Source organism: Carettochelys insculpta, chromosome 2 (genome assembly GCF_033958435.1).
Source record: "Carettochelys insculpta isolate YL-2023 chromosome 2, ASM3395843v1, whole genome shotgun sequence".
NCBI lineage: Eukaryota > Metazoa > Chordata > Testudines > Carettochelyidae > Carettochelys > Carettochelys insculpta.
In genome coordinates this window covers 198,990,025-199,017,736 of record NC_134138.1, presented here as the reverse complement: position 1 = coordinate 199,017,736, position 27,712 = coordinate 198,990,025, and the positions used below count along the sequence as shown (strand labels likewise).

At 41.5% G+C, this 27,712-nt stretch overlaps 1 protein-coding gene across 2 annotated transcripts in view; it reads left to right on the top strand.

Annotated features, from left to right (window-relative positions):
• Positions 1 to 27,712, top strand: part of ATP2C1 (ATPase secretory pathway Ca2+ transporting 1) — an 86,437-nt gene that overhangs the window by 32,616 nt on the left and 26,109 nt on the right. For both annotated transcript variants that reach the window (XM_074988291.1, XM_074988290.1), the window contains 12 exons: positions 892 to 953; positions 2,229 to 2,337; positions 9,114 to 9,269; positions 12,261 to 12,329; positions 13,262 to 13,337; positions 14,236 to 14,302; positions 15,907 to 16,031; positions 17,726 to 17,823; positions 20,003 to 20,098; positions 21,810 to 21,899; positions 22,393 to 22,497; positions 23,033 to 23,189. In XM_074988291.1, the coding sequence (XP_074844392.1) occupies positions 892 to 953; positions 2,229 to 2,337; positions 9,114 to 9,269; positions 12,261 to 12,329; positions 13,262 to 13,337; positions 14,236 to 14,302; positions 15,907 to 16,031; positions 17,726 to 17,823; positions 20,003 to 20,098; positions 21,810 to 21,899; positions 22,393 to 22,497; positions 23,033 to 23,189 (1,210 nt within the window). The remainder of the gene's footprint in view (positions 1 to 891; positions 954 to 2,228; positions 2,338 to 9,113; positions 9,270 to 12,260; positions 12,330 to 13,261; positions 13,338 to 14,235; positions 14,303 to 15,906; positions 16,032 to 17,725; positions 17,824 to 20,002; positions 20,099 to 21,809; positions 21,900 to 22,392; positions 22,498 to 23,032; positions 23,190 to 27,712) is intronic.

Sequence of the window (27,712 nt, the reverse complement as noted above, 5' to 3'; positions counted from 1 at the left end):
CAGTCATAATCCTGGCTGGCTACTTTGGCAGGTGCCTGGAATCTGATTTGTTTTTGACCTCTTGATAAACATTTTCTTTTTATTAATCCTTTTTAAATCCTGCATTGTAATATCACCCCCTGTGCCATGCTGCCACAGAGTAAAAGTGGCAAGGCATAGAGATCTTCTGAGTTGAGGATTCCCTTACTGACACTTACAGAATGCTACATTTGTGTAAAGCAGCCTATGTAAAGGGGCCTTAAAACATTTACACACTTATGCTTCTGAGGCAATTAAGAATGGATCATTCACAACTATTTAGGTAGGCTGCTACCTTTCTGCTCTTCCTCAGGAGACAGAGCCGGTCTCACCTTATTTACCTACAACCAACCCAAGGCCCTACTCCTCCATATCTGAGGAGGCACAACAGTAAGTGAGGAGGACAGTCCTTTTTCACTCATTCATTCACGCACTCAGTGTCTCTTCCTTCCCACCCCACCCTGCCCCAGTGATTTACACTCTGGGTGCTCAAACAGATGTGCCTAGGATGCTGGCGAAAGAGCTGTTGTTCTCCACAGATTTATTTTGCTTTTCCACTTTTCTGCAGGGGATCAAAGAAATCTGCAGACAGTCTGAATTCTGTGCCCCCACTGGGGTGCAAAATTCCCTCAGGAGTTGGCTTTGCAACCCTAAGCGTAATGACGGGGGGGCAGGGGGTGTGAGGGAGGCAGCTTTTGAGCCTGACTGGGTTCTCTGAAAGCTATCTGTAATACATAAAGCTTTTTTTTTAAAAAAAAAACAAACAAACAAACAAACAAAAAAAACCCCACTGACTAGTAATTTTTCTCACACATTATTTGTGGTCTTTTTTAAAGGGTTTCCTCTTTAATTGCATCTTTTATTTTGTTGCAGGAATATCGCTCAGAAAAATCTCTTGAAGAGCTTAGTAAACTTGTACCTCCTGAATGCCACTGGTATGCTGTCTTATACTATTGCAGACTTAAGTGGCAAATCTGGTTATATGTTAAACTTAAGGGTTTGTCTACACTAGGAGGTTGAATTGATGCTGTAGTGATTAATCCAGCAGTGATCAATATATTGTGTCTGCTTAGACGCGATATAGTGAACTTTGAGTGCTCTCCTGTTGACTCCAGTACTCCACCAGGATGAGAAGAGTAGCTGGAGTTGATGGGAGAGAAGCCCCCTGTTGACCTTACTGCACGGGAGACACTGTGGTATGTACGTCAACAACAATTGCACTGTTGTGCAGCTGAAGTTTCACAGGTTAGATCTACTAGCAGGGCAGGGAAGGTGTGGTGTAGACAAGCCCTTGATCTAGTGTAGCTGTAAAGGTGCTTCAGGGAAAATCTTTGTATAATTTACATAACCCTTAGATTCCTCATTAAGATGTCAAATAGATACACAATGTATTAGAAGAAAAGCTTTCCAACTCTGATAGATAAGCATTGGAACCACAAGGATCCCCAGGGAAGTGGTGGAATCAGGTTTGCAGTAGACCTCCAGCTACACAAGGGTTGTCCATTCCTGTGCACCCTCGTGTAACTCAGATTTTGTGCAAGTCCCTGGGCTTGCAGGAGCTGGGAAACTGACCAGTCCTGTTCAGTTTGCTGGCTCCTGCTAGTGGCAGGGAGTGGCTTCTGCCTGGTTCCCAGCTCCCCACCACTCTGGGAGCCAGGCGTGGCTTCTCTCTGGTTTCCCTGGGGACTGGAGCGGGGAGCTGGTGGAGGAGTTGTGCTCCTGCCAGCCCCTGAGAACTCCAGGATTTTGTCTTGTGCTTAAATCACACATATTGGGGGTTTACTGTACTGGGAATTTTTACCATGTGGGACAAACACCTGTCTGGTGTAGATTTTATGCAAGGGGTAGGACTCTGAGAGGTTACTCTTTGAGAAGTCCCTTCCAGCCTTCTATTTTCCATGATTGAATGGGTCTGAGCATAGAAGTAGTTAATTTTTAAAGCTTTTTAACTTAACCTTAAAATATATCACCATGCATCAAGACACTTAGAATGATGCTAATAATTTTGCTGTGATATGTAACGTAATGTAAGGACAATCGTGTTCTCGGTGTCATTGGTTGAAATGTAGAGCTAACCTGCATTGGTTTTAGCGTGCTTGTAGTAGTACGTAATAGGAATTTCTGCCCCTAGACAGAAATGCCAGCAAGATATTCTTAAACTGAAGATGCATATTCATTTTAGGTTGACTGTATATTCGTGTTCTCTACAGTGTACGTGAAGGCAGGGTGGAACACACGCTTGCAAGAGACTTAGTTCCAGGTGATACAGTCTGCCTGTCAGTGGGAGACAAAGTTCCTGCTGATCTACGCTTGTTTGAGGTATGTGTTTAAAAAACTGTCTACACTTGTTTGAGTTATGCATTTAAAAAATGATTTTGGAGGGGTGAGGAGGTGAGGCCAGTAGAAAAGGTAAATAAAAACTCAGATATAGGAGTCAATATTATAGTCTAATGGCTAAAATACTTGTTAATACAGAATATTCTCATATTTCATGTTGTAGAACTGGAAGGGACCTTGCAAGGTCATTGAGTGCAGTGCCCTGCCCTTACAGCATGACTGATCACCATCCATGCCCCAGACTGTTGAAAGGCCCCCTCAAGGATTGGATTCAAAACCCTGGGTTTTGCTTCCAAGATCAGACTCTTGGGTAGTGTGTGTCACATATATAGGTAGGTAGTTTTTGCTGTGACACTTATGGAGGGAAGAGGGAGGACCTGATTCTAAAGACCGTTGAATTTTTACTCCCACTTACTCATTTTATTAGGTAAGTAACTTCCTAACTACATGACATACAAATAGTTGTGAAATTTTTATTTTGCCAGTCTGATTCGTCCACTATCTGGCATTTTGTTTGCAGCTGGTTTTGATTTTTTTTTGTTGACTTTCCTTATTAATTTTATAGGTATAACTTAAATGTTTGTATCTTTTCCTAATTGATTACAGTAAATCCTTGCTATAGTGGACACTGATTCTACAAACATTGGGAATAAGGGATGTCTGCTAGCCTGCTCCCCCCACCTTACACCCCCAAAGAAAGCATACACCTTCTGAAATGTGCCAGAGCTGGAGCTGCCATACCACAGGGTCCCCTGGTGTGGCTGGATCTGCCACTGGGACAGCTGCGACTGGGTCTGCTGCCAGGGCCAGAAGAGCCCCTTGGGCCACCGCAGTGGCTCGGAGCCTGGGAGGAGCTGCCCATGCACTGACCAGAGCATGGGTGGCTCGGAGCCTGGAAGCTCAGTGCACCACCATACAGCTGACCCTTCCATTTAATGTACTCTCAGCAATAATGGACACCCTTCTCCCCTAATATTCTATTAAATGGAGGGTTTACTGTGTATGACAAATGTGTATGTAGCTGTGACATTCTATTTTATGTTCTTTGTATCAGAAATATGTGCCCAGTTTACCAAGTGTCTGACTTGGGGACATGAGTAATGAGTTGCAGTGTCCAGGTGTCAGCAATAACACTGATCATATTTATAAAAGCCTTCAAAAACACCAGAAAGAGGGATGTGTTCCTTTTTGCTTTCTGTGATCCTTGCTTCCCTTGAAGCTGAAAGGTGACGGGACATCTGTTGGGCATCTTGAGGTTGTGGATAATGGCAGAGCTCTTGCTAATATTTTCAGGACTGTTGTTGAAGTGATTGGAAAAGTCTCTTGTAAGCACTTGTGCTTTAATGCAGGTTTTTTAATGCAGTGCCCCTACCAGTTTCTTTTTGAAACTTTTTTTAAAGCTAGTATCAAATGTAATTATTAATGTATAGTGCACTCTTTCATTGCTCTGGCCTTATGTCTGTCATAAGTTCCCAAGCCAAGGCTGCTTTTGCATTCCACAGTTTCTGTCCTAAGATGCTATTGTGAGACATTTGTTTTCTAGAGAAGTAACAAAAACAATTTTTGTTACAGGCGTTCTCTAATAATTAGTTGCAGTTTTGTTTGTTTTTGCATTGCTGCAGAACTAGCTTTTGTTGTTTCACTCGTGCAGTTTACAGTCTGTTGTAGTAAAGCTGCTTGCCACAGCCCCTTTTCTGTCCTCTGTTTTAAACATGCAGCTCTATTAGCTATGCATAGCAATAGGCCAGGTTAGTGCTTGCCGTCTTCCTCTTCGTGATTATTGATGCTCTTATTTTCCAGTGGTTTTCAAATGCTAGTCATTTGCCATCTACTATTTATAACACCTTTAATCCTCTGTCTTTCTGACATAGTTCTGGGATTCTGTAAATAAGGTGTTAATGTTGTCCTCTCCTGGCCCATACATTAAGGGTTGTAAATATCCCTTATCTGAAACTTGATGGCTAACATGGGTTCTTTGTGGAATGACTGACCAGTTTAGTGTGTGTTATCTGTCTTGATGGTGTACTTGGACTTTGTCTGAATGTTGTCTTGTATGGGGGTGGGGTCGTGGGCAGGTTGTAGAATGTTGCCAGAGATATTGAGGGGGGAGGGGGGGGATTTCTTTTTCCAAGGAATAATCTCATCTTTTTATTTCTGTGTATTGGGTGCTCAATGGAGAAACATCAGGAGGAAGCAGAGCAAAACAACCAGATTCAAACTTCTGAATTTTGTACAAAATGATGTGATACTGATGTAGGAGTTGCTTAAGCACTGCAACTTTAAAGGGTCAGGTCAAATGCTTCTGACTTCGACAAACATCCAATTTTGGCCTCTAACTTTTGTTCTTGATTTTCATTCTGAAAGCAAAATTTTGGCTCATTCACTCCAAGTTAAGCCCTTTGGATAGGTGGTGCTGTGTGGTGTGGTGTTTGGTGTGGTGTGTTTTTTTTTTTTTTTTTTGTTTTTGTTTTTTTTTTTACTCCCCAACGATGGTGAGTTTTGAGCCGTGTTAGTACTTACACAGCTTGAGGTAGAAAGTTGAACTTTGACAAGAAATCCTAGGTAAGAGGCTTTGGTGGTATTGTGAACATCTCCCTTGACTGGGCTACAGTAAAGAGTGTCAAAAGATGAATTTGCTATGTGCATGGTTTGTGGTTTTTTTTGGTTTACTATGGTGTTACCAGTTTCCCAGTGTTCCATTGGTATAGAGCAGGTGTGCATAGGAGACTCCATGGATGTGAGGAGAGGCTAGAAAATTCCAAATAAAACAGTCTTTCAAAAAAGCATAAGGATCTCCAAATGAAGGCTCAAAAATAAGGTTAACCATGCGCACTGAAATCTTCCCCTCTTTTCTATATCTGTCCCTGTTTGACCTTCAGTTATGTTATCACACTTTTCCTTGAGACCTCCTGCCTCATGTTGTGCTGGGTAGACAGTGATGGAAACAAGGTAACTGTGACTGAGGCAGGGGTCTGCAGAAAATGTGAAGATGTAACTAAAGACTGTGAGGAATTACATAAGAAGTTACAGCTGAAAGAGAACCTATTGCAGAATGTTATGTAATGGAAGTTGCAGCTATTCGGGCATATCTGCAGAAAGAATGATTAACGAAAAATCAAGACCCTGGTGTTTGGCATAATGGACCACTTAAATAGGAGAGGCAGAACCCACAGAGTGTTGCGGAGCTAGTCTACGGAACCTAAGCCACTCCGCACTTGAGGGGGAAGGTAATAGTGAGGAAGGCATCTGACACTCAATGGGTACTGAGCCCATGGTTGTTGATGACTTTGTCAAAGGTGGGTTGGTGTTTGTTGACTTCTTTGCATACGCTTATGTAATTTTAAGTTTTGTGAATATTCATTTTTGTTAAAGGGATTTTAGACTGCTTCTAATCAGATCTATCCATTACATAGAAAATGGAAGCACAACAGCTGTGTGTGCTATACTGCATTGATTTTTTTTTGTCATTTCTTCTGTTTAGCTTCTCTGAAATTCAGATGTTCATTAGTCTCTCTAAGACAGCTATTTTTTTTCTAGCTGCCTTGAGCCAATGGAATGGATTTATTCAATCTTCATGAGTAAAGAAAAAAGACTGCATTTGTTTTCATGTCATGACAAATTTAAAAATTAGCTTTGCAAAAGCTTCAAGTGCTGAAAAGTCATTGAAGTGTTCTTTGATCTTTGTCTTAGTGATATTTACATTTTGTTTGTGGTAGCTCAAGACAGATGGCTAACAATAAATAGTTCAGAAAAATGCCTCTTGCTGGGCATACATCAATATAACTTGCTTGCTCTGTTCAGTTGTATAGCAGGTTTATAAAGTCCTTTCTGAGAGCTTGGTTGAATTGAACATTGGCTTACAAAATGCTCTTTGCTCTTAAATTTGCATCTCTTGTACAAAAGCAAATGATGTCTGCAGAATTACGATTCTATATCCAGAATCTGCTCTTTAGCTGTCCAGGCTGTAGATAACTTTTTTTATTGATTTGCCAGAAGATGAAATTAGTGATGCTTCATCGTGGCTTATGGCATTACTAGACACAGCCATATGAATAAGGAGAAGATATTCCATATGTGCAAATAGTTAAAAGCATATTCTTGAGTGCCAGTATTTGCAGCATGGTCTTTTAATAGAGGTTGCAGTTGAACGTGACCATATTGAGGTAAGGGCATTTTGGGATAATAGCAAATCTGCTTGACCTTTATGACTTCCCTTATACTTATTTAGATGTAACTGAAAATTAGCCTCATTTTAAGTGCTTAAACTTCTACTATATGTATTGATATGTCTAAGGCATATAACCTTCACGGGGAGGAGGGAATATGACAGTTGAAAATCTAATTTCTAATTTTTCAGAATGTTTAAGCAACTTCTAAAATGTCAGTCTAATCTTAGATGATGACTGTCTTAGAAACCTGAGGGTATTGGAGTTAAGCAGTATTTGTCCTCTAAAGCATTTATATATAGGAAAGTGGTGGTGGGGGGAACCTTACAGCATATAATCTAATCTTTTAAAAACTTCCTGCATCCTTTCCTGATGCATGTACAGTAATCCCCCAAGATATGTGCATATCTCGTGTTTACAAGACAGGGGGGTGGGGGCGCAGCAGTGCCAGGGGAGAGCAGGGAGACCCTGCAGCCTCGTGGCTGGAAGCAGGCTGGGAGCACCTGGGCAGCAGAGCCAGCCACAGGGTCCCTGGCTGGGGGGGCAGGGAGACCCCATGGCTTGGAAGCAGCTGGGCTCCCAATGCTGCTTGCAGGACTCAGAAACTGAGAAAGCCATGAGCTTGGTTCTGACCAGCTCATGGCTGGTCAGCTTCCTGGTTCCCATAAGGGGTGGGAAGCTGGGAACCAAGCAGCAGCCTGCTTCCCAGCTCCCCAGCACAGGGAGGACACGGGTAACTGACCAGTCATGAGCTGGTCATTTTCCCAGGTCGCACAAGTGGCTGGGAGACTGGAACCAGGCTGCTCCCTGGTTCCTGGCTCCCCACCACTCTGGGAGCCAGGAAACTGACCAGGCCTGGTGGGTTGGTCAGTTTCCCAGCTCCTGCAAGCCCAGGGGAGCTGGAAGGAGGCTGCAGCTAATTCAGGCTCCCCTGGGCTTGTGTGAAAATTTCAGTTATGTGGAGGTTGCAGGAACCCCTGCGTAACTCAGAGCTTACTGCTTACTAATGAGCTATCCATGTACTCTGTTAATTCTGTCCAGAATCAAACTGCAACCCTTACAAATAGTCTATATTACAGTGCTGTAGTCAGATGAATGTCGAGTGACTATTTAAATGTTTCTCATTTTTGAAGTTGAACAAGGAGACCTGATGCTGTTCATGTTTAATGTCATATATAGACTTGAGGTACTGTACTGTACAATTTTTGTAGATCTTGATTAGGATTGAAAGGTGAATTGTCGTTTTTGACAAGTGTCCCTTTTCCTTTATTGATACAGCATCAACATTTTAAAAAGGGCACAGACATGGTAACTCTTTGAGAGAATAGTAAGAAATAAAAGGGCTATGGCTGACCACAAAATGCTTTAGTGAAGGTACTACCCTTTTCTATTGCCAGCTGTTATCATGTAGTGATCTTACTCATCTTGCTGTCCAACACTGATAATATCTAGTAAATCAAAAATAAAATGCTGCCCTTTTTAGAAACTGGAAATACTGAAACCTCTGATCTACAACAGATTGATTAATCTGAGTGTAAGGCAATTGGCCCATTATTTTTCATTTTGAAAGACATTCTTTCAAAGAAATTAGGTGTGTTTAGTGATGGATTAGAAATACATGGGGTTTCCTATTTAATTAGCATTCCTTTAGAATGATTACATTCAGAAGACTAGAACAGGGTGATCCTTTATGATTGACTTCTTCTGGTTCTTTCAAATGGCCAAATCCAACTACCATTGAAAGACAATGAGACAAACTTTAATGAGAGTTGGATTTGGATTTAAGACCCTTTTAGATGTATTTCTATATTATGAGTTTTCTTTTTGCCTTGACCTTTGTTTCTTTACCCTATGTTTTTAACCTGCCTCATTTTTCTTAATACTAATTGTTCCTTGTTCTGCCAGACTCCACTCTGGGCAGTTCTGCTGATTTAAAGGGAACCTAGACCAAAACATTTTAATTTATGCAATCGTATCTCCTGAGCAGGAAGGCCATCTTGACTATTGCAGGGAATGATATTTTTTATCAAGAAGTTAAGTGTGAATAACAAGCAATTAGTGAACAGGATTCTTGTTAGGACTTGCAGAAAAATGAAGCAAGAACTGAGTCACAGGTGAGAGAGATGATGCGGCTGTGCACATGTATTTACAATCCTGAGTAACTGCTTGGTGGTGGAATTGATTATCATTGCAGTCCTTTTTTGGATGGCCCCATAGAGAAGTAAGGATTTGGGGATCCAGTTGGTTGCAGCTTTATTAAAGGATTGCATCCTTTTACTGTATCATCGTAGTTTTTGCAAGCATCTTGTGTGTTCTCAAGTATTCCTCTGGCTTAATACCTAAGATCCAAAGGCTTTTGTATTTATTGCACTGGAAGATATGCTCTGTTCAACGGCTTGTTTATTTAACTAGTTTTCAGCTCAGTAGATTGTAAGAGCATACTTAATGTGTTAACTTGCATATATACATTACATTTTATGTTTCTAAAGGGAATCTGAGGGAATATTTTAAGTCTCTGCCTTCTGCATACCTTGAACTCAATACAGTGCAGAGGGACCTGAAGCTTTTACTTAGTATATTTTGTTCCTATAGGCTGTGGATCTTTCCATTGATGAATCTAGTCTGACAGGTGAGACTGCTCCTTGCTCTAAATCAACTGCTCCTCAGCCTGCTGCTACCAATGGAGACCTCACCTCCAGAAGCAATATTGCTTTCATGGGAACACTGGTTAGATGCGGAAAAGCAAAGGTAATATCCTATTGGTAGAGAACAACGTACTGCATGTCTTGATTGTTTCTAAGCTGATCTAAGTAAAGTTCATCCCTCTATTGACAATGTAGTTTAATAGGTGTACATTATTTGCATTTTTCTTGGGCCAGCATTTAAAATGCATTACCTTTTGCTATTAATGTAGATTTATAACTACCTGATGCAGTATAGCAGAACTTTTTTTGTCACTTGCTTTAATGGCTTGGTTCCAAGTACCTATGAGCGGGACAGAGAGTACTGACAGTGTGTGGTATATCAGAGGAGATCTTGTGGTACTCACATGACAATCTACTACCCCATCCCATGAGTTAAAGACCCTTCTGCAAAATGGAAGGTTTTATTTATTTAATTCTGTGAATGAAGCCGTGGGGGATGACAGCAACTAGTGCTGTCTGGCACCAACACTCCTACATATTTATTCCCTCCTTGGCATCATCCCTAAAAACTCACTTCACTTATAACAGATGTCTTGTGGTCAACTTCTCAACCATCAGTCTCCATTCATACCCTGGTAACCTCATGGTTCATGGCTTTTTCTAGACCTTATCCACAGGAGTCAGTTCATCAACTCTGTTAGACACCTTTTGAGGTGTTTCTGACCAGACCACTCGTGTGGTTGGATTGATCAAGCAATTGTGGCCAACATTTCTCTGAATTGTATCCTTTCAGTTGACTTTCTTGTTCAGGCCCCAAGGCTTTTTCTTTATGGCGAATAGCCAGGGCTCTTATGTGCACATTCACTGGTGAGGCTACAAATATATCACAAAATCCATGACTTCAACTGCTCTGGAGAAGGAACTCCCATATCCTGCTACTGGTGGGGGGATCCCACACCTGCTTAGCCATGGCAGGGGGCTGGCAGCTCTCAGACAGCCATGGCCAGCCAGTGAGACAAACCTACTGTTTTTTGTCAGAGATTTTTAGTGAGTATGGAGACAGGTTGTGGCTTCTGTGAAATATTGGTTCTTTCCCATGACTCGTCTGACTACTTACTAAATATCCATGACAAACAATGTAGCTTTATTCATTAGTGAATGTGGAAGAGATGTGAGCTGATTCCCACAACTGGCCCTGGGAATGTGTCTTCTGGGTCACCCAGTGCACTATAAAGAGACTGAAGAGCCAAATATCAGCTATGTTTTGACTGTCCCCTAGAATCTAGAATAGAGCGGGTTAGTGATACTTACTGCTTGTCTTATCGACTCGTTCCTTGGGATAGACACAAACCTTTACCGATTCAATTGCCAATTCTCTATGGCCTGACCCTTTTGAGCCAAAAGCCTTGGTGGCCGCCATACTCCTGAAAGAATGTGTACCAAATAGGCACGCTAGAGCGAGTAATCTGGTAACCAAGTAAATGCCAAAACTTCTGTCAGTTACTCAGTTAACTGTCTCTTCCTCTGCTCCCCACAGTTCTGCATTTAAAAGGCTGAGCTGCACATGGGTTGGCTCAAGTTTTGTCTCTGCTGTGGAGATCAGGCTCTTCTCCCCTCCCCCACCTTTTTAAATTTAGAGTGATGTGTGGAGAGTGGGGGACACAAGCTGAGCCGACCTATCTGCTGGCTCTGTCTTTAAATACAGAGTGCCAGTGGGGGAAACTGCCTCATTCTAGTTCAAGCAGGGATAAAGGCTGAGACAGCCAGTTCCTATTTATTGAGTGGTGGGAGGGGTAAACCGGGGTGATCTGTAAGTAACTAGTAGCACAGTCTGATAAGGAGAGTCATGTAACTGGATACTCTATTCCATCCCTAGTACAGAGTTAGCCAGGTGAAAATTAAACTAGGCAAACTTACTACAAAACTCTAGCAGACTGATGTCTCTTCAGGAAGCTGTAACACTTGTACAAGTGGCAGGCCTGGCTCCCAGTTACATTGTCCTGTTTTCCTTCGTGCATTCCCATAACAGTGCCAAGACCCCTCTTTTGTTTTGGTTGGTTTTTGAATGTGCAAAGCGTAGGGACAGTGCTCTAAGTGACAGCCATACATCCAGTAATTCCAGTACTCTCTTGGGCCTGTTGGCAGCTGCTTGAGACTGCTCATGCTGAACCTAACTGGAATGTAACAAAGAGGCTGCTTCTAGCCTAGAGGTTAATGAAACAGAAAGATTAAGGAGCAGTGTTTCCCCTCTGCTGACCAGTATTTCCATAGCTTTGGGATGCAGGCCCCTGAGGAGGTGAAGAGGAACATTTGGAGGGGGTTTGGTGGGACCCAGGCCAGCCCAGCCCACAAACAGGTGGTGGTGATGAGGGAGTGCTACCCTGCTCTGCCCTACTGCAGCTGTGGGGCATGGCTTGCACAGAGGTAAAGGGGAACATGAAGTAAAAAGTTAAGGGATCTCTGGATTAGCACTTCTGGAGCAGGGTGGGCCATGCAGCCATCCCCCAGTTCAGTGTTTCTCAACGTGTTTTATAAAATATGCACTTTTTTCTACCATTGCAACAATTTGTTTAAACAAGTTAATCATAACTGGTTGGTTGGAAGAAATTGTCTACAGTCAGTAAACTTGCTATTGTACTTACGATTGTGCAAAACGGATAACTGTTTCTCAACCTTTGGTAATTAATAAAAATATTAAACTTTGTTCTTTTTTTTAAATGTACCTGTTGGGAGAGCTCCGAGTACCCCCATGGGTACATGTACCCTGGCTGACAACCACTGCCCTAGTGAATGCTATCTTTTCTACTGTGGCTGTCCCATCACTACTTGGTCCCATCAATGTTGCTATCCACTGAGGCTGATGGATGGCACTGTATTCCTTGAATTACTACCTGAGAAGTTTGACTGCTTCGGAATGTACGAAACACTTGCAAAACACTTACACCGCTTTCCCAGAACATTGACAAAACTATTACAAAAAAAAAAAAAAATCAGTACAGTTACTCACTGTTTGTATCATAAACTGTAAACAAATTGTCAAGAACCTTTCACAGTTGATATACAGTCTCAAGTTGGAATTAATTTCCTTTTGTAGGGAATAGTGATTGGAACGGGAGAAAACTCAGAGTTTGGGGAGGTTTTTAAAATGATGCAAGCAGAAGAAGTAAGTACAATAGATTTTAAACATAAATACTTTACATCAAGAATTGTTTGTGGAGATTGTATTGGTGTTTTTTTAGCATAGAAGTTTGCAAACTGATCTCTTTTTTTGTTTTCGTTGATGTCACTTGTCTTTGTTTCCTCTTTCCAACACAAAATGAGCCTGAACTCTGAGCATGAAAACATAATTGAATTCATATCAGCAAATCAAAATTGATGTAAAATGTAGCTCATTCAAATAAGATTCTGAACTTGCTAGATTCATTTCTATCCTAGAACAGTTCTTAGAAAAATATGTGGACATACATTTTTCATTGGGAATTATTTCCTTTTACTATAATTTCTAGTGTTCATCCAAGAGAAAGTGACACCACTAAAACTAACTAACTTAACTTGACCAGCTGAAGACTGACTTTGTTGTAGAACACACAATTCTTTCCTAACTTGCTGAACAGATTTTGCCACAGAAATGAGCAAAAATCATGTTAGATACAGTGACCTGAATTTGTTTGGTCCCTTTTGGCTAAAGGATGACTGTTGCAAAAATTATGTAAATTTCTTTTAAAAACAGTTTTTTCTTTAGAGAAAAATAACTTTCAAAAGTCTGCTTGATAAACAAGGGGCTTGAACAAGGAAACCGTGGTGAGAGGGAGGTGAAGGAATTTGGGCAATCTGCCAGGACGTAACAGTGCTTCAGGATTTCTCCAGATTAACACACTGTGCTTGTCCTCTGTTTTGCAGCTTAGTGGGGGTTGAGGGGGTAAAGAGGAAATGCTTGTATTCAAACAAAAAAATGCTGTATTCCCCAAACTTCATCCCTTATGAAATCCTTGCACCCCCCCACCCCCTCCAAAAAATTATCCTTTTTTCTGTGCTTACTTTTTCTGTTTAAACATTTGATTCAGTTGTCATCATGTACTCTTAAATTTCTCCAAGGCTCCAAAAACACCTCTGCAGAAGAGCATGGACCTTTTAGGAAAACAGCTCTCCTTGTATTCCTTTGGTATAATAGGTAAGAAAATATCTGTATATGAATTTTGAGCTTTTTAATTTATTCCTGCCATACACTTGTTTAGCGGTAAACGAAACAATAGCTGTAAACGATATTAGCTGTTTAGTTTTGGAAAACGCTGGAATTCAAAATGACTTGACTTTTCTGCTTGCTTTTTAATTTTATTGATCTATGCTATTTGGTGTGCATCAACAGCTGTTGAAAACAATGAAGTCAATGTTGCTTTCATACTTACAGATATTTATTTGATGCATGCGTCTTTGACAGCTACAGATCTCTTCCCCTGTTGGCATATTGTACCTCTTGCTTTCCTACTCCAAGGCTGTGCTACTTCAGAAGATCAACACCTTAGGGTCGATCTTCTGGGATTTTGTTATGTGTGTGTGAGACAGCACTTTCTGGGGTAAAAGTCAACCTCAGAACTCCTTGTGAGCAGCAAAGATCAAGGAAGGTTGATGGGACAAACATTCCCATCAACCTTTCATGTAGACAGATACTGAAGTTGACCGCTGATAAGTCTATTTTTATCTATGCAATTGGCATAGCTAAAATTGCATATTGGTGGTAGACTACTTTGTTTAGTATTGACATAGCTTCAGTCCTCCCAGTTTTTGATGGCCATTTGTGCCTTTTTAAAAAAAAAAAAGTTGTCTGTGCCAGTACTTCAGTGGTTTAGCTGACAGAAATTTGATTTCACTCTCAATGTTGAAAGATATCTCCATGCTAACAGACCTGCATAACACTGGTTAAGGAAACCTAAACTATATAATGCGCTTTGCTTGGGTTTAGAGCAGCAGTGTATTGCACAAATGACAAGCTTAGATATGGTTAATGTTTGATCATCCTGAAGCTGCGATGCTGTTTTATATTTAAATAGACACCTGCTTTCTGTTTGTAGGTATTATTATGCTGGTTGGCTGGTTGCAAGGAAAGCATATCCTTGATATGTTTACTATTGGTGTGAGGTGAGATTTTTCATATCACAATGAAAAATGTTCCATTTTAACACTAAAGCAAACACTTGGAAATCAGCTGCATGTATTTTATGGTATGTCTGTATAACACATGCTGTGCTTTTTAAACCCCTTACATTTTTATAGTCCTAACACTGAATTCCATATAAACTGATAATAGATACAGTAACCCCTTGAAATATGTGATTTCAAGTTGTACTTGACTTGCATTAACGCGAGTTAAGCGCAACTCAAAATCCTGCTGTCTCGGCCCTGGCTCAACCCCCACCCCCCATGCGTGTGCTGCTTCAGTTCACGCTCTGCCCCTCTGTTCACCCCCACCCTGTGTGGCTCTGTGCCCCCCCCGCCCCCAACATGCTCTGCTCAGATCCACGCCCCCCGCCATGGCCCCAGTCCACTGCCAGGTTTAACCCTCCCCAACTAACCACCCCAGGACTTACCATTCAAAAGGAGCTCCAAGTCTCCTTCTTCCCTGACAGCAGAACGTGCCTTCTGCTGGGGGAACAAGTCCCCCTCCCCCCCCCCAACTGACTTACACAAAATCTGAGTCATGCAAGGGTGCATGAGAACACAACCTTCACATAACTCCAGGGGCTACTGTATGTTGCTATAACCCGAGACTGGTCAGTCGCTTCCAGTTTTATGCTAAAATGGTATGTGTATTGTGCATAACTTTTATTTAAATTCATATATCTATGGTCTAATCTTTAGATGTAGTTGCAAACTGAAACAAAACAAACATCTATGTACATACTGTAATAACTGGAAATTTAGATTCAATATAACTAATAGAACTTGAATTTAACCCCCAAAAAATAAAATTTACTAACTTGATGGATTCTGGCAAATAGTTTTGTAAATAAATGTTTGTGTGTCTCCCTCAGAGTGGAGTTGGGAGTAAGTTAGGTGCTCGAAGGACCTATTCTTAAAAATTTGCCTGAGCATGCTAACTTATGTAGTGCCTGGGAGGTGGGGGGAAAAGCTGACTTTTTTGGCAACAAAAACCCAGGTCATATATAGAGCTTTCCACCCTGTTTTGACATGTAGAATTGTATCTGAGAGCAGCTAGGAAGTGCTAAGATCTCTATGCACCCGCTAAATTTTTCAAACACCCATGTAAGATAATCCAAAGTATAATGCATTTTTGTACCCTAAATTGGAGGTGACCATAATGGGTTGTTTCTGTAGCCTACGTTAGAGAGGAACTTTCCTGGAGGGGTATAATGGATTACCCTATCTGGTAATTCTGATGTGACTTATGTGCAATTCATATTTAATTAATTAGGGTGTGAGGACCTTAGATTGGGAGGAGACTTCACAATAGATCTCCTCCCACCTTTTCACACCATCTTGCCTAAGTATCAGCACATCTGACTTTCTTCATCTGAGATTAGACTGTGAAACCATGGCATATTGGTTTATTTACACAGAGGGCAATCTTTTTTCCAAACTGAATAGCATGTGATTAGAGCAGAGTTGCAGCTGATAACTTTTTTTTTGTTTGTGTACCAATAAAACATCCTGTAGAACTTCTTTTTTAGTTGATATCTAAGCCTATGTTTGTGTTTTTTTGTTTTGTTTTGACATCATTACAGTTTGGCTGTAGCTGCGATTCCTGAAGGACTACCTATTGTGGTAACAGTGACATTGGCCCTTGGTGTGATGCGAATGGTCAAGAAAAGGGCTATTGTAAAGAAGCTACCTATTGTTGAGACTTTAGGTATGACCAAATCAAAGACTATAGTGATAGAAATGTTACGATGTTCATGTTAAAAGCAAAGTTGAACAAATATGTTCAACCACAGTTCTCAGTGATTTTACTAAGAACTTGACAATACTCTAAGCACCCTACTCCTAAACTGAAAACACTTTTACAACAATTACGACATCATTGAAATTATTGCAGGATCTGTAATGTATTTTTTTTTCCAAGTTCTTGAGCCGGGCATCAGGTATAGCGTTCATTGGCCTGTATGCCATTGGCAGGGCTATAGTTTCACAGGTGAGAGTATGGAGGAAAACAGGTTGCCACTTAAAAGGTTATGGGGACACTTACTTAACCAAGTGCAGAAAAGTGAGTGAATTACTCCGTGCTTTTAAGACTGACTGGTTGCCATGTGTTTAGGAATAGTAGTATCCTGACCTTCATTACTAGGAAGTTGCATGTTCAGTCAGGAAGTCTGTGTAATTTTTCAGGTATATGGTTCTTTCATGTCAAACATGAAGCTGTGTTGTTAAACAATTAGTGAATATTTGACTGAAGACCCCCATCGATATCCTGTCTGGTGTCTGTGTTGATATTACTGTTGGATATGCAGAATACTTTGGTGCTGCAAGAGTCTTAATATTTCTAGAGATCCTAAAATGTCAGAGGCATTGAGATACTATCAAGATACTATGACTCTTCTTCATTTGTAGGGTCAATCGCATGTTCTAAAAAATCTATCCTATGTGCATTTAAATGTTTGCCATTTTTTGGTATTTATTGTAACCTTTTAACTGCTCATTAGGAAACTTAAGTGGAAGTATTTTCTTTGCCAAAGTAGCAATGAATATTGCTTGTTGACATATAAGGAAGAACTTGTGACTGCTATGGAAATAAGGTTTAAACTTCACTGGTTATGTTTTATGCCACTGCTTTAACATAGTTTGAATTTCAGTAGGTAAGACAGACTTTGCAAAGTTATAATTCTTAGCTGCATTCATAAATCTTTACATAGTTTTGTTGAACTACTTGCTGTCAATCTTGTGCCGAATCTTTTGTATCCGTTTAAGTGACTGACTAAACTCAGGCAGAAAAATTCTAAATTAAAAATAGTTAGACTTTATGAAATAAAGAATAAAACTTGAATTGTAACTTAGGTTAAACCTCTCTTGCGTGGCACTAGTCATGCCCCAGCAGTGCTGGAGAAGAGAATTTGCCGGACTGCAGGAGGTCAATACTGTCTAGTACATTACCAACCCTTCCACTGCTTACAGGGCTCTTAGAGGATGTTTAGGAGTAAATTACAGCTAAATAACAGCACAAAACACTGAGCCGGAGTTAATGGCTGTCAACACATTTTATGGGATTCCAGGAAGCTTGGCCACACCCATAAGTGGTTGTCTGACTAACTAAAATCATGCTGGATTATGAATGTTGCTGGACAAGAAAGTTTTGGATTAGAGAGGTTCAGCCTGTAGCTACTATATTACTTCTTGGTATACAAGTATTCTGCAGGAGACTGAGAAATTAAAGCATAAGTAAATACTGCAACTGTCTGATAAATACCCTCTCTAATGAACTTTTGTAACATGAAAATTTTTTTCTCAAGTTTCAAAGTGTTTGGAAACTTTGTCTTCACCCAATGTTTGTTCATAAACTACTGACGTCAAACAAACCTTCCTGTCTTATGTTTAACTTTTTTTTTTCAGGTTGTTGTAATGTGATTTGTTCAGATAAAACTGGAACTCTGACAAAGAATGAAATGACTGTTACTCATATTTTTACTTCAGATGGACAGCATGCTGAGGTACGTAGCTAGAATACTTTTTCTCTAGTGACTTTTTTAGTGCTGATGAAGGTTGCCAGGATGAAATATGTTAATTATAGCAAATTCAGAGCTGTCTGATGCAGTGTAACCTTCTCCATGCCATTGTGCGTTACCTCAGCACAGTTCTGCAAGGATCGCCTTTGGAGGGAAACTGATTGTCTCTGTGTTGATTCAGTTTTTTTGAGATTTCTGGGTCATGTCCCAGTTATGCTGTCTGTAGGGAATTTTCCATAAACGTAGGGAGATGTGGCTCTTTGAACATGCTGACAGCATATTGTGAAGGCCTTTTTTAAAAAAAGGCTCAGTTTTTCATGTCACTATTGAAAATGTGATTGTGGTGGCTATTTGCGAGCAGTATATGAATAAAAGTTAAAGGCTACAACAACTAGATTTTAGAGCAGGGGCATCAAACATACCAAAGTCACTTTTTGACTCTTATGGTTGCAAAGAAACGTACTGGTGTGAACCAAATTCAGTTGATAGTGATGTCTTGCTGAATGTGGAGACAAGTTGAAATAATTCATTGTGGAGTCTCCCACTAAGTTATTGTCTTAGGAGTTGATCCTTTGATGCCGTGATGTTGACAGTAATTTTCATTTCTGATCATTTTAATAATGGGAAGGGTGTGGAAGTGAAGCCAGGAGGCCTGGTAACTGTGGTGAGGAGAGAGATGCACGAGGAGATACAAAGATAAAGAGGAACAGCAGCAAGAGGGTGGGAAAGGCAAAGACAAATGACAGTGCTTTTTAAAATCACTCTGGTTTTGCTCTGATTTGTCATCAGAGCACACTTTTTTTTTCTTTGATCTCAGTAGAAGAGTGGTGGGCCCTCCTTTTATCAATGCTACGTGTATCCCTTCTTCCGCTCATTTTGACAGCTACAGTCTTGTGTCTACAATGGGAGGAAGTCTGTTTCTTCTTTTCAGATAGTGTCTTAAAATACACTGTAAGCAAAAGTATATTGCTGTTCTTCTGGAGAGAAGAGCTTTAGTGAATTTGAGCAAAAAGAAAAATCAAGCTAGACAGATGAGAGAAATCAAAGTAGCAAATGTTTTCTGAGCAATGTACTTGCCAGCGGTTGGGCAGCTTGCTTAATTTCTAATTTTTACATTTATAAATTTTATATATCAGTGTGGGAAACTTGGAGAGGCTTTATATATTCCTCTAATTACTATACCCAGAGTTAAGGTTCGGTAACTTCAGTGTTAGCACTCTCTCATGTCCGAAAGGAGGGAGATAGTGGAAAAAGCACCTGCATCTTAGTTTTAAACTCTTCCTTTGTGCTCCTAATTGGGAGTTTCACCTGAAAATGCTATGGTGAGTCAGATCAGTGGTTCATCTAATTAGATCTCTTGCTTCTGATAATAACTATTACAAGATATCTGTGGAAAAGAAATTTCATACTAAATCTGTGCCATTAAGCCAAATACCCAGGCTGCTAACCTAAGGGATTTAGGACCCTGATTAGGGCCTCTAGGTGCTACTGCAATACAAATATTTAATAAACTGTGTTCAGAGTCTGACCTTTTCCCACATCGCACCTGCTTTGCTTTTCTTCAGATAGCCCAGTTTGGCTAGCTACGCTTGTGCCTAACACCTTACAGGAAATAAGCGTTGTAATCCAATTACATGCCCATGGGGAATAATTAAGGAGAGTAAGACTATCAGTGCGTGAAGGTGCCGAGGGGAGACCTTACAGCTGTTGGTCTGCTACATAGCTGCTCTGTGTGGCTTTCCTGAGGAACAGAAGTGTTTAGTATAGACACAACCTATGCAACTGCTGCTGTTGGTTGCCTAGGGGCAAGGAAACAAATATACTGAGCTTTTGTTTATCACTGATGAGCAAGACTACAGCAGTTTGAAGACTTCAGAATTAATTCTGAATTTGAATTACATATTTGGAAGTGACATGGTCTGATGATCTATAAAAATAATAAATGGCTCAGCCTCTTTAACCTAAACCTTCTGCATTCAAAGCTAATTGGGGGGTGTGTGTGTGTGTGTGTGTGTGTGTTTGTGTTTTCATGCTGTATGTTCATTACATTTTTAAATGGTTGACATTCCTTTTATCTGTATGGGAAATTGTTTTTTTTAAATCAAATTAAGTAAATCTGCGTTTCAGTCTTCCATTTTATACTGTATTGGTGGTTGTCTTCCAGGTGACTGGAGTAGGCTACAACAGGTTTGGGGAAGTCATGCTTGATGGTGATGTTGTTCATGGGTATAATAACCCCTCTATTAGCAAGATTGTTGAGGTAAGATCTCGTCTCAGTAAATACCTTGTTTTTCATTAAATTAGTACAAGAACTGTACATAACATAAGAATGGACATACTGAGTGAGACCAAAGGTCTATCTAGCACAGTATCCTGTCTTCCAACAGAGGCCAATGCCAGAAGCCCCAGAGGAAGTGAACAGAACAGGTAATCATGAAAGTGATCCCTCTCCTGTCATCAGTTTCCAGCCTGTGACAAACAGAGGCTAGGGACACCATTCCTACCCATCCTGGCTAATATCCATTGATGGACCTAACCTCCAAGAATTATCTAGTTCTCTTTTTAACCCGATTTAGTCCTGGTCTTCACAACATCCTCTGGCAAGAAGTTCCAAATACCTACTGTGCACTGCATTTAAAAAACTTCCTTTTTTGTGTTTAAACCTACTGCCCGTTAATTTAATTTGGGGACCCCAAGTTCTTATGTTATAGGAACAAGTAAATAACTTTTTCTTATTTATTTTTTTCACACCAGTCATGATTTTATAGACCTCTATCATATGCCCCTTTAGTCACCTCTTTTTACTAAGCTGTAAAGTCCCAGCCATTTTCATTTTCATATGGCACGTGTTCCATATCCCTAATTATTTTTGTTGCCTTTTTCAATGCCAATATATCCTTTTTTTTTTTTTTTGAGAGGAGAAAACCATATCTGTACGCAGCACTCAAGATGTGGGTATACCATGGATTTATACAGAGGCAATAAGATATTCTGTCTTATCCCTTTTTTTATGAATCTTAGTGTTCTGTTTTTGTGTGTTTTTTACCACTTCTCTATGTTGAGTGGCTGTTTTCAGAGAACTATCCACAATGACTCCAAGATCTCTTGTGTGGTTATAGCTGAATTAGTCCCCATCGCTTTGCATGTATAGTTGAGATTATTTTTTCCAATGTATATTACTTTACATTTATCAATATAACATTTCATTTGCCATTTTGTTGCCCAAAAAAATTTACTTTTGTGAGATTTCTTGAAGCTCTTCAGTCTGCTTTGTTCCTAACTATCTTGAACAGTTTAGTATCAGCAAATGTTGCCACATAACTGTTTTACTCCTTTCTCCAGATCATTTATAAATAGGTTAAATAGGATTGATCCCACTACAGACCTTTTGGGACATCACTAGTTACCACTCTCCATTCAGAAAACTTAAATTTTATCCCAAACCTTTGCTTTTTGTCTCTTAACCAGTTTCAATCCATGAGGACTGTCCCTCATCTCATGCCAACTTACTTTTCTTAAGAGCCTTTGGTGAGGGACCTTGTCAAAGGCTTTCTAGAAATCTAAGTACTTTTATCCATTGGATCCCCCTTGTCAACATGTTTGACTGCCTCAGAGATCTATAGTAGATAAGTAAGGCATAATTTTCCTTTCCCCTAACAAAGTATGTTTATCTTTGTCTGACAACTTTATTCTTTTGTATAGTTTCAGCTAATTTGCTTGGTGCTGGCATTAAACTTGCCAGTCTGTAATTGCCAGGATCACCTCTAGAGCCCTTTTTAAATATTGACCTCACATTAAATCTAGCTTCTGTACCTAATGATCGGAAGATAAAGGATAAATTGCAAACCACAGTTAAGTTGCGCAATTTCATATTTGAGTTCTTTCAGAACTCTTGGTGAATGTCATCTGGTCCTGGTGACTTGTGAAGCTTATCAGTATTGCCTTGACCTCGCTTTTGTTTGTGTCTTCAGGCAGGTTGTGTGTGCAATGATGCTGTAATTAGAAACAGTACTCTAATGGGAAAACCAACAGAAGGGGCTTTAATTGCTCTTGCTATGAAGGTATGTACCAGCTTGAGGGTTGGTTTTCTCCTCCATGTCAGCAACATTAAGCTCAAAGGAATGTGTGTTAACTATAGCAATAATAGTAAGTTTCCACTGGAAAAAATCCTCCCAAAGGGCCTTTCAAATCATTGCTGGAACTCCGGGGCTTACGGCTTGTACCACACCAGCCCCACGGCCGCTGGCCATAAAGGATTGGCTGGGGGGATGGGGAGAATGGAACTGTCCCTTCCATCTGAGACCCTGCTCCTTTTGGGGGGTCTAGAACTGTCCCCCCATTTCACCCCCTCTCTGTGCTAAGGATGCTGGGCCCAGTTGCAGGGTGCACTGGTAAGTCTCATCATCTGTTTTCACCCCCTAGTTAGGGAATTGAACACTGAATGGGTTGTAAATAACTAAGAAGCCAAGTAAGTCATTTGAACTTGACTTGAAAGCTTGTAGCCTAGCTAAATGGATAAGAATGGTTTTGATGTTTTACTGTTGTTTTATACAGATGGGTCTAGATGGAGTCCAGCAGGACTACATTAGAAAAGCAGAGTATCCCTTCAGTTCAGAGCAAAAATGGATGGCTGTTAAATGTGTGCACAGAACACAACAGGTAGACCTTTTCCAATTTTCTGTACTTGTGTAACTGTGATAAGTAACTTCCTGTGGCAGAGTGAATAGTGTAGAAGCTACCTGTTTAACTTCAGATGTTTGTGTAGAGGGAGGGAGTATCAGGCGAACAGCGCGGAACTTTGCATGTGTGTGAAGGAGGAAGTTTGAAGTGAAACTAGTTTAATTTTCTGTCACTGAAGTGGTGGCTGAAAACCACAGAGTCTGTGAAAGTATATTATGAAATCAGATATTGAAAATTCTGAACTTGAGCTCCTCCACAGAAGTCTCGTGAGATTGTTAATGTTCTGCTGTCTTATTGGCAATGTCTTTACACAGTAAGGGTAAAAATACCTAATAAAATGCCCAAATTTCAGCAGGGCTCTTTAGATTCTCTTCTAGTACTGTTAATGTATTTAGAATTAAACTACTACACACCAATTATAGCTTTAATGAATGTGTTCTTTCACTTGTAAGAGAATATGATGTAGGTGAAAGAGGTTTCATTTATTGATGTTTAAATATTTTTTCTTCCTTAGGACAAACCAGAGATTTGTTTTATGAAGGGTGCATATGAACAAGTGATTAGATACTGTACAACATATAACAACAAAGGGCAGACTCTACCACTCGCCCAACAACAGAGAGAGCAGTATCAGCAAGAGAAGATATCTATGGGTTCTGCAGGACTGAGGGGTAAGGCTGCTCTAGTATACCATCTCTACAGTTAGGCAACACATCTAAAGGTGTATTAACTCACTACTTCATAGTAAGTAAAACACACAACTTTGGAGACTCAAGAAAATGCTAAACTCAAACCTTCTCTGTTTTATGTTCACCACTTTCTTCAAACTAGGACTAGGTGTGAAACTGGCACTTTAGTGTAAAGGTTAAATAATAGTGTGACTGACTGTGAATGCTGACATATTGTACTTGGTTTCTTCTCCTGTGTCTGACTGCCCGAGAGATTGACTTATCTCTGCTTATCAGTCATCTCTTTCTGTAAGAATTGACTTGTGGGATTTTGGATGTAGGTAATCTGTCTTTTCTGTTCTCTTCTATTTTGTTTCATCTCTTATGTGAGTTTACAGAGGCCCGTATTTGAGCTAAGATGGGCAGATTTGACTGTCAGCAATGCACTGTGGGTACCTATCTCACAGTTCATGCTGCCCATTTGCCTAGTGGGTTGAGCTTCCAGGGTCTGATGGCACAAAAGTGCCATAGGGGTTCAGGGTGTATAGTCAGCCTTCCAGAGTGCACTTCTCTTCCCACCTTCCTTCCCCACAACCTTTTCTATTGCCTTCCAAAAGTGTTTTCATGCCCTTTTTTCCCTGGGTATCCATGCAGATGCCATTGGAAGGCTAGCATGGAACCCGTCCAGCTTCAAAATGTTGTGGCAAGTATTGTGAGCACCTTGTGTATATTTTGCTGAGGCATGTGAAGAAGCTAAGTAGCCTTCAGAGCAATGAAGACCCTGAGGAGGAGAGGGACATACACAAATGTGAAACCCTGGAGGGGAGGAACAGGGAGATGCTGGCTGCACTCGATGCTGTGTAAGCAGTGGAGTGCTGGTTCTGTGAAATTAGCTCAAGCTGGTGGGACTGCACTGTTCTGCAGGTATGGGATGATCAGCAGTGGCTACAAAATCTGTGCAGAGTAAAGCCATAAGGCCACTTTCACAGAACTTTGCAAGTTGCTTCCCCCACCCTGAAGTGCAGCAAATGAGACCTGCTCTGACAGTTCAGAAGTGAGTGGCAGTAGCTCTGTGGAAACTTGAACACCGGTCCAGCTCCTGGTCAGTGGGCAATCAATTCAGAGTGGGCAAATCTACAGTGGAGGCTGCTCTGATCCAGGTAGCTAAGGCAGTCAGTTCTCTTCTGCTACAAAAGACAGTGGCTCTGTGACATGTGCAGGACATAGTGGATGGTTTGGCTGTGATGGGCTTCCCTGACTGTTGTCAGGGGAGGGGAAAAGGAAGTCTGGTCTGTTCAGAAAGCTGCAGAATGGAACTTTCTTCCCAGACTAGAAAAACACCATTAGAGATGTTAATGATCTGGGAAATCTAGCTTATCCCTTGCTCCCTTGGCTCACGAAGCCATACACATGCAGCCTGGACCACAGTAAGGAACATTTGCACAAGTGCAGAATGTGGTAGGATGTACATCTGGCGATTTAAAGCCAGGTTCAGGAGCCTCCTGACTTTGTTGGACCTGGACTTCATTATCTGAGAGCCCGCCTGCCTTTCCAGTAGGGCCTCCTCTCTTTCAGCATGGTTTTCCTCCATGTGGGCGGTTGTATGTGCTGTAGGAACACATGTTTCTGCATGTTTTCCCCTTTGGCTCTGTGCCAGCCCAACAGCTGGGGAGCAATGAGGGGGTTAGAGCAGTGGTCAGTGAGCCCACTGCAACAGAATGTAAGTGAAGGCCAGACATTAGAGAAATGCGTTTACCATAGATGAGATGTTCTACAACACACAAGGGAATTTCATGCGTGAGCCTATGTGGCACAAAATAGGGAAGTGTTATGTGCAAGGACAAATTTTGGCTTTCAAGCATCCTGTATGCAGTAAGTACTACACAAAGATCTTAAAGGACCTGCTTGACTTGGTTTGCTTCCAGTCATGGTAAGGTACAGATTGGGGGCTTACTTTCAAGGATATTATTCCAAAAGCAGCTTCTGCAGTTGCACACGCTGCAAATGTGTGGTGATGGGGGCTTAAGGGCTGTGACAGTGATGGTCACCACATGCTTCCTCTCTACTTTGTTGGGACATTGAGCCTTTCCCTTCCTCAAGGTGCCTGAGGAAAGGAAGGAGGGGGCTGGCATGGCTGTGTTTTGGCTCTTGTGGTTGCCACATGCTTTCCCCATTCTGCTGGGAGAGTGAAAGTTTCTCTTCCCCCTAGGAGCCCAGGGAAGGGAGTGGTCCAGGCATGGCAGAGCAGCTTGTGTTATAATGACCTTTGTCCAAGTTCCTCTAGGTTGCAAAGAGAGGTCAGCCTCCTTAGAATAACTAACCTTGGTAAAGAATGGATGCTGACTGAATGTGGGCACAAGGGCAGTTGTTATGCACTGCTCTGTTGTGCAATGATGCTACGTTACTTACTGGTAGCTTGATGAGGAAAGGTGTCCAATCGTGGAGGTCAGAGGAAGTCAGACCTCTCTCTAAAAACCTTGAGAGAATGATTAAAGACTTCCTGTTTGAGAGCTTTATGGAGATATGCAGCACCAGTCTTCACTGCACCCCGCCCCAGACACATTAAGAAGCTGTTCTGGAGGCCCAGGTTATGTAGGTACAGCGCCTGCCGTAGATCACATCCAATTGCCGTAATCCACTTGTAGCATGATTAAAAATGAGAACTCACCAGAGGTGCTCTCCCTGCTGGTAGGATCCAGCTGCAAACATTCTGGGAGAAGCGGATGCGATCTAAAGTTAAAACAAGTTCCTGGCTGGGGGTGAGATCAGCTGCTCGGTTTGCCTGCTGGCCGTTGTTATTGTCATCCTCATCCTCCATGTCTTCCTTGCTGTTGCTAGAGGCTGCCTCTGGCATCACTTGGGAGGTATCCATGGACTGTTTAGGGACATTTGATTCAGTCGCCCCCCCAGAATCACAGGCAGCTGCTCAGAAGTGTCATGTTTGTTGCAATAACCCAAACTTCCATTTGCGTCCTCTGTCTTCTAGTAGGCCTGCTTGAGTTCCTTTATTTTTACACAGTACTGCTGGTTGCCTTTAGTGATCCTTCCCACCGTGCCTTGTAAGATCTTAGCATAGCTGTCCAGGTTTCTTTTGCTGCTTTGTGTTCTGCCAGCACAGCTGCATCACCCCTACCCCCACAGCATTATGCTCAGGTGTGTTGCCTTGTGCACTCACCCCACTGGCCAAACAGGCAATGAAATAAAACTTTCACCCTACCATTTCCAGCAGACCTGGAGACCTGCAAGTGTTTGCCGCAGTCTGACCACCCTGACCCTCTGGGACACCTACAGAAGGCCAAGAACATGGAACTTCACAGTGCTCCATCTACACTACCCTAAAGTGGGCTATACAAGGTCAATGTTTGGCGTTACTCCTTGTGAAAAGCAGGAGTACAAAAGTCAACCTTTGGAACTCTTTAAGTCTGGAGAATGGGCGCTGTAGTGTGGACTGATGACTTAAGTCCATTTTCCAAGCAACCTAAATTTGACCTAATCTTCTAGGGCAGACCAGGCCTAAATATTGGTCAGAGGGGTTGCTAGAGTTACTGGCATTGCTGCTTTTGGAGTGTTTGCAGGGAATGGATGCTCTCTTGGGTGATTTTTGTTCCCTTTTGTGCATTTCACATCTGGATATGCATTTGCACCATGCAACCACGTCCAGAATTCCTTCAGTGCAGTGCCCATTGACGCACACTTGCCATAGCTCTCCTCATGCACCTGTCCAAAGGTATAAGAGGGAATAAAACACACACATGGTTTGGTGAAAACTCCTCCAAGACTGTGCCCAAGGTCCTGGAATTGTTTCCTGCCCTTAACTGTTCTCCATCAGTGACAAGCATCACCAGTGCGTGTACTGTCAGGTTGAGGTGCATATCTCTAAGTGCACTGCTGGATGTGTAAATCCTTCCTGCTTAGAACTAGAGGGCTGAGAGCTCAAACTGCAAGGTTCTGATGGAGGATGCTGTGAGGCCCTGCATAAACCTGGAAGACCTTCCCCCTCCATACGTGGGGAAAGTTTTCTCCTCCGCAGGCATTTAATTCTTGTGTTGCTAATAAGACCTGGTAATTAGCAAAACATAATTTTAACACTGGTAATAGACTTCCACATTTCAAAGACAAGCTATTCATGAAACACCAATCCCAGTTAGTCTTCCTCTAGATAAGGATAGGTTGGTGTTAAAGATACAGCATCCAGATCTTTAGCTGCAGGGCTGGGATCATGTGAAGGGACTTGTGGCTTCAATTGTTGGGCTTTCCCAGGAGTCAGCAACCTGCAGCTACGTGGCCACATATGGCTCCTTCAAGGAATCACTTGAGGCTCTGGATGCTGTGGCCACTGACTCCTCTGGAGCTCCCTGCCCTATGCCCCTGAAACATAAAACTAAATTTAATTGTTTTATTGGCTGGCAGGGCTGCAGGAGGCATCTGGCTGTTAAACCAACTGAATTTTTAGTTTAATTATTTTAGCGGTGGCAGGGTAGGCAGCTGCAGAGAGCCTCTTGCTTGCTCTGCTACCTGAGGTGGCC